Source organism: Ylistrum balloti, unplaced genomic scaffold (genome assembly GCF_031769215.1).
Source record: "Ylistrum balloti isolate Yb309-2 unplaced genomic scaffold, AGI_CSIRO_Ybal_v1 Utg370344, whole genome shotgun sequence".
Lineage (NCBI taxonomy): Eukaryota > Metazoa > Mollusca > Bivalvia > Pectinida > Pectinidae > Ylistrum > Ylistrum balloti.
In genome coordinates this window covers 2,137,670-2,150,501 of record NW_026782247.1, presented here as the reverse complement: position 1 = coordinate 2,150,501, position 12,832 = coordinate 2,137,670, and the positions used below count along the sequence as shown (strand labels likewise).

Here is a 12,832-nt window from a genome sequence, read left to right as displayed (position 1 = left end):
AAATACCATGAGCCTATTATTAATGGTTGATAGCTTACCCATACATATTACGAGAGTAACACTCCTGTAATTACTTACATCACCTTCCTTTCCCGAAACACAGGTACAGCGTTACCACATTTGACCACGTTTCTGGAAAATGAACAAACCATGACTTCACTAATAATTATGAAATGAAAGTGCTGCAATAGCTGTGATCTCCAGAACACCGTAATTAATTATGATGCTTCTCGAGAAAATGCCAGGATTAAAAGTTCAAACCATTTCCGGTTTTCCTCCAAGCCAAGAGATAATGTCATCAAAAAATAAATTGAATGATTTATCTGTCCATGACGGAACTCTTCATATCACACTTTTTTAAGCAGTCATAGTCGAGTTTTCGTCAGCCGTGTCAGAATCCATAAGAAGTAACGATATGCTTTTTCTCCTTGCGAAAGTTTTAGAAGGCATAATATTCCATCTATTCATTTTGGCATATATCCATATCGCAGATGAATTCATGAGGCTTGGACTGACCCAAAAACAGTCATTTTTATCGAGAAAAAAGTAACATACAATGTGCAATATTTTCACAAGATCGTCGGATGATGTCTGTCAAGGTTTCACATATGGGCACACGCCGAATACCGGAAAATATGTGTTGGTTACTTCACAAATGCATCATCGGTTATTTTTCGAAAAACATATGTAGTGTCGGTAGCCGTGAATAAACTAAAGATGCCCCAGATTGCATCTACCCTGGAAACCATCCCAAAACACCATGGCTTCGTTCCCTCATCTTTACTATCATAACTGATGACGTAATACACAACAAGGGGAATAACTCCCTAGACAAACAGCATAACGCCTACAACACGTATATCTTATTTTACTTTTTACTTTCTGATATGGATTTTGTCTACACAAGTTTCATATCTTCATGCGTAGTCCATAACATCACTATCTAAGACACTGAAAAAAGGCAAAAATTATAAATTACTAAACACTGAAATACCAATGCCACTGTCGCAATCAATTTTATTGTTACAGTTTAAAATGGCAGAAGTCAAAGAAAATTGGAAACCAGAGTGGAAACGAGACGTCGTGTACCTTCACGTGTTTCCTAGAACAATGGCAAAATGTGTACCAAACATTTCTCCATTCGCCATGAAGTTAGAAATGTGGTTGAGGATGAACAATGTACCTTATCAGGTATGTGTTCTATTGTGACCAGGTAAATGTTTTCTTCTGACCTAGTAAGTGATTTCTTCTGACCAGGTAAGTGATCTCTTCTGACCTAGTATGTGTTCTCTTCTGACCAGGTAAGTGTTCTATAATGACCAGGTAAGTGTTCTATACTGACCAGGTAAGTGATCTATTCTGACCAGGTAAATGTTTTCTTCTGACCTGTTAAGTGTTCTCTTCTGACCTGGTAAGTGTTATCTTCTGACTTGGTATGTGTTCTCTTCTGACCTAGTATGTGTTCTCTTCTGACCAGGTAAGTGATCTTTTCTGACCTAGTAAGTGATCTCTTCTGACCAGGTAAGTGTTCTCTTCTGACTTGGTTATGTGTTCTCTTCTGACCTAGTAAGTGATCTTTTCTGACCTAGTAAGTGATCTCTTCTGACCTAGTAAGTGTTCTCTTCAGACCTAGTAAGCGTTCTCTTCTGACCAGGTAAGTGTTCTGTACTGACCAGGTAAATGTTCTCTTCTGACCTGGTTATGTGTTCTCTTCTGACCAGGTAAGTGTTCTCTTCTGACCTGGTAAGTGTTCTCTTCTGACCAGGTAAGTGATCTCTTCTGACCTGGTAAGTGTTCTCTTCTGACTTGGTAAGTGTTCTCTTCTGACTTGGTATGTGTTCTCTTCTGACCTAGTAAGTGTTCTCTTCTGACTTGGTAAGTGTTCTCTTCTGACTTGGTATGTGTTCTCTTCTGACCTAGTATGTGTTCTCTTCTGACCTAGTAAGTGATCTCTTCTGACTTGGTATGTGTTCTCTTCTGACCTAGTAAGTGATCTCTTCTGACTAGGTAAGTGATCTCTTCTGACCTAGTATGTGTTCTCTTCTGACCTAGTAAGTGATCTCTTCTGACTTGGTATGTGTTCTCTTCTGACCTAGTAAGTGATCTCTTCTGACTTGGTAAGTGTTCTCTTCTGACTTGGTATGTGTTCTCTTCTGACTTGGTATGTGTTCTCTTCTGACCTGGTAAGTGTTCTCTTCTGACCAGGTAAGTGATCTCTTCTGACCTGGTAAGTGTTCTCTTCTGACTTGGTAAGTGTTCTCTTCTGACTTGGTATGTGTTCTCTTCTGACCTAGTAAGTGTTCTCTTCTGACTTGGTAAGTGTTCTCTTCTGACTTGGTATGTGTTCTCTTCTGACCTAGTATGTGTTCTCTTCTGACCTAGTAAGTGATCTCTTCTGACTTGGTATGTGTTCTCTTCTGACCTAGTAAGTGATCTCTTCTGACTAGGTAAGTGATCTCTTCTGACCTAGTATGTGTTCTCTTCTGACCTAGTAAGTGATCTCTTCTGACTTGGTATGTGTTCTCTTCTGACCTAGTAAGTGATCTCTTCTGACTTGGTAAGTGTTCTCTTCTGACTTGGTATGTGTTCTCTTCTGACTTGGTATGTGTTCTCTTCTGACCTAGTAAGTGATCTCTTCTGACCAGGTAAGTGATCTCTTCTGACCTAGTAAGTGTTCTCTTCTGACCTGGTAAGTGTTCTCTTCTGACCTGGTAAATGTTCTTTCCTGACCTGGTTATGTGTTCTCTTCTGACCAGGTAAGTGTTCTAAACTGACCAGGTAAATGTTTTCTTCTGACCTGGTAAGTGTTCTCTTCTGACCTGGTAAATGTTCTTTCCTGACCAGGTAAATGTTTTCTTTTGACCTGGTTATGTGTTCTCTTCTGACCAGGTAAGTGTTCTATACTGACCAGGTAAATGTTCTCTTCTGACCTGGTTATGTGTTCTCTTCTGACCAGGTAAGTGTTCTATACTGACCAGGTAAATGTTCTCTTCTGACCTGGTTATGTGTTCTCTTCTGACCTAGTAAGTGATCTCTTCTGACCAGGTAAGTGTTCTGTACTGACCAGGTAAGTGTTTTCTTTTGACCTGGTTATGTGTTCTCTTCTGACCAGGTAAATGTTCTCATCTAATTTTAGTCTTTTCAGAATGGCATATTGTGCTGCTTGAAAGGGAGTTACAAAGGTCTATATGATGTTTATAGGAAGAAAATGCAATCTGAGATGGTGTTGATGTTCTTTTCTCAATGATTCTATCCTAAGATACACTTCTTTGTCATAGCACGTCAGACGAGTGTCGTCTGTACAATTTTTGCTGCCAAATATTTTGATCCTTAACAACTAAATACTGTATGCGGAAGTAAAATTCAGGATTGATGATTTTTCGTGAGAGTTATTTTCGAGCTATAAGTTGAATAAATAATTCATTTATCATCAGCCATTAGTCATCATAAGTCACTCCCTTCATCAGTCTTCTATCAGTCGTCCATACTCACTACCATCATCAGTCATTGTAAGTCACAAAAATCAACAGCCGGTGTCATATCTTATTTGTATCCCCCATCAGAAAAGGAACTGGATCACTTTTCCCTCATCAGAAAAGGACCCGGGGATCGCTTTTCCCCCATAAGAAAAGGATCCCCCTATAGCATTTTGATCCCCCTTGTGAATTTTATTTTAAACTTTATAGCTTTATGAATAAAATGAGATATGATAGGTAACTGTGTCTGGGACTTGGTCACTGATACCTGGGGGGCAGAAAAATGATCCGGATCCTTTTCAGATCGGGGATCCAAATATGATATGACACCGGCTGAAGTCATCATCACATCAGTGGTCCACAGTCACCTACGCTATCAGTTGCACCCCTACCATCAGTCATACAAAGTCACCTTCACCATTCATCCTGTCAAGTCATTTTCCATTGTCATTTATTCTAGGTCAACCCCATTATGAGTCGTCTGAAGTCATCCCCATCATTAGTCGTCCTAGGATATCCCAATCATCAGTCATCCTAAATCACCCCTCATCAACAGTTTTCCATCAGTCAGCACGAGTCGTCCTTACCAACGGTCGTTTTAGCTCACCCCCATCATAAATCATTTAAAATCACTCCTATCACCAGTTATCCTAAATCATCCACCCGTCAGTCATCCTAAGTCACGCTTAAATCATCCACCCATCAGTCATCCTAAGTCACGCTTAAATCATCCACCCGTCAGTCATCCTAAGTCACGCTTAAATCATCCACCCGTCACTCATCCTAAGTCACGCTTAAATCATCCACCCGTCACTCATCCTAAGTCACGCTTAAATCATCCACCCGTCACTCATCCTAAGTCACGCTTAAATCATCCACCCGTCACTCATCCTAAGTCACGCTTAAATCATCCATCCGTCACTCATCCTAAGTCACTCTTAAATCATCTACCCATCAGTCATCCTAAGTCACGCTTAAATCATCCACCCGTCACTCATCCTAAGTCACGCTTAAATCATCCACCCATCAGTCATCCTAAGTCACGCTTAAATCATCCACCCATCAGTCATCCTAAGTCACGCTTAAATCATCCACCCATCAGTCATCCTAAGTCACGCTTAAATCATCCACCCGTCACTCATCCTAAGTCACGCTTAAATCATCCATCCGTCACTCATCCTAAGTCACGCTTAAATCAACCACCCATCAGTCATCCTAAGTCACGCTTAAATCATCCACCCATCAGTCATCCTAAGTCACGCTTAAATCATCAGTCATCCTTAAGTCACATCCACCCGTCACTCATCCTAAGTCACGCTTAAATCATCCACCCGTCACTCATCCTAAGTCACGCTTAAATCATCCACCCATCAGTCATCCTAAGTCACGCTTAAATCATCCACCCGTCACTCATCCTAAGTCACACTTAAATCATCCACCCATCAGTCATCCTAAGTCACGCTTAAATCATCCACCCGTCACTCATCCTAAGTCACACTTAAATCATCCACCCGTCACTCATCCTAAGTCACGCTTAAATCATCCTTACCCATCACACTTAAATCATCCACCCGTCATCATCCTAAGTCACGTCACGCTTAAATCATCCACCCGTCACTGTGTAATGTAGATATTATGATTGTTGTGTGTGTAATGTACAGATATTATGATTGTTATGTGTGTAATGTACAGACATTATGATTGTTGTGTGTGTAATGTACAGATATTATGATTGTTGTGTGTGTAATGTACAGATATTATGATTGTTGTGTGTGTAATGTACAGATATTATGATTGTTGTGTGTGTAATGTACAGATATTATGATTGTTATGTGTGTAATGTACAGATATTATGATTGTTGTGTGTAATGTACAGACATTATGATTGTTGTGTGTGTAATGTACAGATATTATGATTGTTATGTGTGTAATGTACAGATATTATGATTGTTATGTGTGTAATGTACAGATATTATGATTGTTATGTGTGTAATGTACATCATATTATGATTGTTAAATGTACAGATATTATGATTGTTAATGTGTGTAATGTACAGATATTATGATTGTTGTGTGTGTAATGTACAGATTATGATTGTTGTGTGTGTAATGTACAGATATTATGATTGTTATATGTGTAATGTACAGATATTATGATTGTTATGTGTGTAATGTACAGATATTATGATTGTTATGTGTGTAATGTACAGATATTATGATTGTTATGTGTTTAATGTACAGATTATGATTGTTATGTGTGTAATGTACAGATATTATGATTGTTGTGTGTGTAATGTACAGATATTATGATTGTTATGTGTGTAATGTACAGATATTATGATTGTTGTGTGTGTAATGTATTTATGTGTGTGTGTAATGTACAGATATGTGTGTATTGTTGTGTGTGTGTGTGTAATGTACAGATATTATGATTGTTATGTGTGTAATGTTTATGATTGTGTGTGTGTGTACAGATATTATGATATTATGATTGTTGTGTGTGTAATGTACAGATTATGATTGTTATGTGTGTAATGTACAGATATTATGATTGTTGTGTGTGTAATGTACAGATATTATGATTGTTATGTGTTAATGTGTGTTGTGTGTGTAATGTACAGATTATGATATGTATTGTGTGTGTGTAATGTACAGATATTATGATTGTTGTGTGTGTAATGTACAGATATTATGATTGTTGTGTGTGTAATGTACAGATATTATGATTGTTATGTGTGATTGTTATGTTATGTGTGTAATGTACAGATATTATGATTGTTGTGTGTGTAATGTACAGATATTATGATTGTTATGTGTGTAATGTACAGATATTATGATTGTTGTGTGTGTAATGTACAGATATGATTGTTATGTGTGTAATGTACAGACATTATGATTGTTGTGTGTGTAATGTACAGATATTATGATTGTTGTGTGTGTAATGTACAGATTATGATTGTTGTGTGTGTAATGTACAGATATTATGATTGTTGTGTGTGTAATGTACAGATATTATGATTGTTGTGTGTGTAATGTACAGATATTATCATTGTCATGTGTGTAATGTACAGATATGATTGTTATGTGTGTAATGTACAGACATTATGATTGTTGTGTGTGTAATGTACAGATATTATGATTGTTATGTGTGTAATGTACAGATATTATGATTGTTATGTGTAATGTACAGACATTATGATTGTTGTGTGTGTAATGTACAGATATTATGATTGTTATGTGTGTAATGTACAGATATTATGATTGTTATGTGTGTAATGTACAGATATTATGATTGTTATGTGTGTAATGTACAGATATTATGATTGTTGTGTGTGTAATGTACAGATATTATGATTGTTATGTGTGTAATGTACAGATATTATGATTGTTGTGTGTGTAATGTACAGATATTATGATTGTCATGTGTGTAATGTACAGATATTATGATTGTTTTGTGTGTAATGTACAGATATTATGATTGTTGTGTGTGTAATGTACAGATATTATGATTGTTGTGTGTGTAATGTACAGATATTATGATTGTTATGTGTGTAATGTACAGATATTATGATTGTTGTGTGTGTAATGTACAGATATTATGATTGTTATGTGTGTAATGTACAGATATTATGATTGTTATGTGTGTAATGTACAGATATTATGATTGTTGTGTGTGTAATGTGATGATTGTTGTGTGTGTATGTATTTGTTATGTGTACAGATATTATGATGTGTGTAATGTACAGATATTATGTGTGTATTGTTATGTGTGTACAGATATTATGATTGTTGTGTGTGTAATGTTCAGATATTATGATTGTTGTGTGTGTAATGTACAGATATTATGATTGTTGTGTGTGTAATGTACAGATATTATGATTGTTATGTGTGTAATGTACAGATATTATGATTGTTGTGTGTGTAATGTACAGATATTATGATTGTTATGTGTGTAATGTACAGATATTATGGTTGTTGTGTGTGTAATGTACAGATATTATGATTGTTGTGTGTTTAATGTACAGATATTATGATTGTTGTGTGTAATGTACAGATATTATGATTGTTGTGTGTGTAATGTACAGATATTATTATTGTTATGTGTGTAATGTACAGATATTATGATTGTTATGTGTAATGTACAGACATTATGATTGTTGTGTGTGTAATGTACAGATATTATGATTGTTGTGTGTGTAATGTACAGATATTATGATTGTTATGTGTGTAATGTACAGATATTATGATTGTTGTGTGTGTAATGTACAGATATTATCATTGTTATGTGTGTAATGTACAGACATTATGATTGTTGTGTGTGTAATGTACAGATATTATAATTGTTGTGTGTAATGTACAGATATTATGATTGTTATGTGTGTAATGTACAGATATTATGGTTGTTGTGTGTGTAATGTACAGATATTATGATTGTTATGTGTGTAATGTACAGATATTATGATTGTTATGTGTTTAATGTGCAGATTATGATTGTTGTGTGTAATGTACAGATATTATGATTGTTGTGTGTGTAATGTACAGATATTATTATTGTTATGTGTGTAATGTACAGATATTATGATTGTTGTGTGTGTAATGTACAGATATTATGATTGTTATGTGTTTAATGTACAGATATTATGAAATGTACAGATATTGTGTGTGTAATGTACAGATATTATGATTGTTATGTGTTTAATGTACAGATATTATGATTGTTATGTGTGTAATGTACAGATATTATGATTGTTATGTGTGTAATGTACAGATATTATGATTGTTGTGTGTGTAATGTACAGATATTATGATTGTTATGTGTGTAATGTACAGATATTATGATTGTTATGTGTGTAATGTACAGATATTATGATTGTTGTGTGTGTAATGTACAGATATTATGATTGTTGTGTGTTTAATGTACAGATATTATGATTGTTGTGTGTAATGTACAGACATTATGATTGTTGTGTGTGTAATGTTCAGATATTATGATTGTTGTGTGTGTAATGTACAGATATTATGATTGTTGTGTGTGTAATGTACAGATATTATGATTGTTATGTGTGTAATGTACAGATTTATGATTGTTGTGTGTGTAATGTACAGATATTATGATGTGTGTAATGTGTATGTTGTTATGTGTGATATTATGATTGTTATGTGTGTAATGTACAGACATTATGATTGTTGTGTGTGTAATGTACAGATATTATGATTGTTGTGTGTAATGTACAGACATTATGATTGTTGTGTGTAATGTACAGACATTATGATTGTTATGTGTGTAATGTACAGATATTATGATTGTTGTGTGTGTAATGTACAGACATTATGATTGTTATGTGTGTAATGTACAGATATTATCATTGTTGTGTGTAATGTACAGACATTATGATTGTTGTGTGTGTAATGTACAGATATTATGATTGTTGTGTGTGTAATGTACAGATATGATTGTTATGTGTGTAATGTACAGACATTATGATTGTTGTGTGTGTAATGTACAGACATTATGATTGTTGTGTGTGTAATGTACAGATATTATGATTGTTGTGTGTGTAATGTACAGATATTATGATTGTTATGTGTGTAATGTACAGATATTATGATTGTTGTATGTGTAATGTACAGATATGATTGTTATGTGTGTAATGTACAGACATTATGATTGTTGTGTGTGTAATGTTCAGATATTATGATTGTTGTGTGTGTAATGTTCAGATATTATGATTGTTGTGTGTGTAATGTACAGATATTATGATTGTTGTGTGTGTAATGTACAGACATTATGATTGTTGTGTGTGTAATGTACAGATTATGATTGTTATGTGTGTAATGTACAGATATTATGATTGTTATGTGTGTAATGTACAGATATTATGATTGTTGTGTGTGTAATGTACAGATATTATGATTGTTGTGTGTAATGTACAGATATTATGATTGTTGTGTGTACATGATACAGATATTATGATTGTTATGTGTGTAATGTACAGATATGTGTGTAATATGATTGTTGTGTGTGTAATGTACAGATATGATGATTGTTGTGTGTGTAATGTACAGATATTATGATTGTTGTGTGTGTAATGTACAGATATTATGATTGTTGTGTGTGTAATGTACAGACATTATGATTGTTGTGTGTGTAATGTACAGATATTATGATTGTTATGTGTGTAATGTACAGATATTATGATTGTTATGTGTAATGTACAGACATTATGATTGTTGTGTGTGTAATGTACAGATATTATCATTGTTGTGTGTGTAATGTACAGACATTATGATTGTTGTGTGTGTAATGTACAGATATTATGATTGTTATGTGTGTAATGTAGATATTATGATTGTTGTGTGTGTAATGTACAGACATTATGATTGTTGTGTGTTCAATGTACACACATTGATTATTAAGTGTGCTGTGTAGACATTATGATTGTCCTGCAAGCTTAAACAGATTCATCATTGAATATTTATCAAAATATTTCAAGAAAAATCCATATCCAGGAATCAATCCCGAGCAACAGGCAATAGGAAGGTCATTTCTGAAAATGGCAGAGGAAAATACTGTATGGTATGGTATTTAAGTTTTAATGCACTAGACACAGCAATCAGATTCATTCGTAATCAAGTCAATTACAACACCTGAATACAATGTTTAGAGAGTGACATTGTAGTCATCTAGAAATGGGTAACTGGATCACCATTAGTATGTTTATTCTTCACCTTCAATGTTTTCCTTTTTTTGTGCCAGTAAACAAGCTTAAGCATAGTTCAAAACTACAGACTTGGTTGCCGTAAGAAAATGTCCAAGTAAAGATGCTGGACACAAGTGGTAAACCAGGCTTTGCGTAATTTTGATCTGTTCACAGACCGACGGTTTCAATATTGCCGTTCAAAGATTTCAGTTTCACTATTTCATTGATATTAATGAGTATGCTGTATGGTTCTAAAACTTACATCATAGGAATGTTGATCATTATCGAAATACAGCAATCTTGTAACTCCCTGACATTTAAGATTCCATTTCTTTACTTCTCCAGGTCAATATTCTGGTATCGGTACGTTGAACACATGACAGAGTACAGAAAATATCTTACATTTCAAGTACCTGAAGAGATGCAAGAGAAGGTCGGAGCTGGCTTGTCAAGCAGCGTGAGTTTTCTTTGTGTTTTTCTATGTTAAATGCCACAGGTTTGATTGAATAAATATTGTACACATGCTCCTTAACTGAACAGTGACAGTAACAAATGGTCTCGGGAGACTTCATAAGCCAATGGGCAGGTCTTTAACCGAACAGTAGTTCCCATAATTTTTTTTATAATATCTGTGCCCTTGGGGTCTATATTTCATTGATGACCGATTTTGTAAGTGGTATATTAATTGTCTGGTTTGTCAAACTCAGCATATTTCTGTAATGAGATTTGCATCAGTTTCTCTCTTTTAAAGAGTGGTTCCTTCAACTTGTAATCAGGACAGTAGCAGTCCTAAATTTTTTTGATTGAACACCTGTTGTCAACAAAACCCCTAACAAAACTGTGGATATTGTGTCACCTGTAGCCCATGTCAGATGCTTTTCTATCAATAAATAATTTGATGTCAGTAACCGATTAGCGAGTAGTTTAATATCTGATCTTCATTCATCCCTGTCAAATGTAGAACTCATGTATCCCTTTAATTTGACTTGATGTAAAACAATACTTATCAGTTTTACATTTCTTTCTGTAGACACAAAATTTTGCAAACATTTACAGCATTCTACCTTATTATGGCTACAGGTGAAAGATCGGGCCTGGAAACATGGGATTGGTCGTCACAGCAGCAAAGAAATTTATAAACTAGGAAGCGACGATATCAGGGCTATATCGTCATTCCTTGGAGAAAAGAAATACTTTCTTGGCGATACTCCATCACTGGTAATAATAAAAAATAAAACCTAAACATACATTCAACATATACGAACAGAATTTCAAGAAACGTCTTTAAAGATTTGATTATGAAATTATTGATTATATAATATTCTTAAACTCTAATAGGATATGTAGGAAATTTCAGTGTTGAATTACTTTTTCTCTCAACCTCTGAGAAAAATAATATTTTGTGTTGTAAAAACCAACGATGCATGTTTGATATGATGCAATGTGTTATTGTAAAATGACATGTTTCACTGCATTTGTATTCAATTCTTTAGGCACATTACAGGTATGAATGCCAAACCAATATCAGACAAATTACACTTATAGAACATGCCCCAATTAAAAATGGCATTATTTTATTTTGAATGAAACTCTGTCAATATCACCTGTCAGAATGATATCTTCGGTTAATATCACCTTTCAGAATGATATGTTCCGTTAATGTGGCCCATATTTTTTCATCAATATTATTTGATTGGATGTGCCAAGCTCTTTAATATCATGTGTGTGAAATTTCCATTTCTATCGTGTTTTATGTGTTGCATGTTGACATCAGTTGAATCGTCTCATTATTATCATCTGTGTGATATCATTTATATGGTGATAATTATAATTTCCCTGCAAATCTTTCAGATAAAATTCACCTGTGTGCACAAGATCTCAGTTTAGTGAATCATTCACTCCTACAAAAGCTTAACATCCACAACGGAAGTACAAAAAAATGTTAAAACCATGGAAGCCTAGAATGAGAGGGAGAAAATCCAGATATTGTTTACATTAATGTGAATCTGTACACAGTAGGCCTAAAAACATCTCCACCATCTTATCTACTAACTCTATACATGCATACATGTTCTATTCACAGGTTGACTGTACACTTTTTGGAGTTCTTTCCCAAGCAATATTCGTGCCACTAGATTTTCCAATGAAGGCAGTCATAAAGGAGGAATGCTCAAACATACTGGATTACATTGATAGACTTAAGACCGAATTCTGGTCTCACTGGGATGATCAGCAAATATAGATAATGCTCAAATACAGTCTTCCTAAATGAAAACAAGCTCCAGGTCACTTTTCAGAGGAAATTTATAGGCTTCATCCTAATCACTTTCTAGGCAAAATATCAGTATCCAGGGGTCCTCTGGAATTTTGAAGGTTTTTAAAGGTGTTTGACATATTTGGCTCTCATGACCTTGGAAATAGGTCTAGGTTTTCAATAAGAATAAACTATCCAAGTCTGTCCTACATATTTACAGCCTAAATTTTGATTCTGTGCCTTCTGAGACTTTGGAAAATTATCAACATCCGACACTTAAAAGTAATTTGAGGTCAGTCAGGTCATGAAGACCCACTTTAAGGTACCTACTGATGTAGTAGGAGTATAGTATCTTCTGGAACTTGAAAAGACTTACAATTTAAACCCAATCGACACCAGTG

At 34.7% G+C, this 12,832-nt stretch overlaps 1 protein-coding gene across 1 annotated transcript; it reads left to right on the top strand.

The window, feature by feature from the left end:
- Nucleotides 1-1,035: 1,035 nt before the first annotated feature.
- Nucleotides 1,036-12,419, top strand: LOC132553677 (failed axon connections homolog). The gene is made up of 6 exons (XM_060217936.1): nt 1,036-1,191; nt 1,395-1,411; nt 9,928-10,053; nt 10,523-10,634; nt 11,258-11,395; nt 12,261-12,419. The coding sequence occupies exons 1-6, from the start codon at nt 1,036-1,038 to the stop codon at nt 12,417-12,419; spliced, it is 708 nt and encodes a 235-aa protein (XP_060073919.1).
- The last annotated feature ends 413 nt before the right edge of the window (nt 12,420-12,832 follow it).

What these genes read in the sequence shown, in the direction of transcription:
- LOC132553677 (XM_060217936.1), top strand. Translation starts at nt 1,036, where the DNA reads ATGGCAGAAGTCAAAGAAAATTGGAAACCAGAGTGGAAACGAGACGTC. An exon ending in GAGCTGGCTTGTCAAGCAGC is followed by an intron (nt 10,635 to 11,257) that starts GTGAGTTTTCTT and finishes TTATGGCTACAG; the next exon opens with GTGAAAGATCGGGCCTGGAA. An exon ending in TTGGCGATACTCCATCACTG is followed by an intron (nt 11,396 to 12,260) that starts GTAATAATAAAA and finishes TTCTATTCACAG; the next exon opens with GTTGACTGTACACTTTTTGG.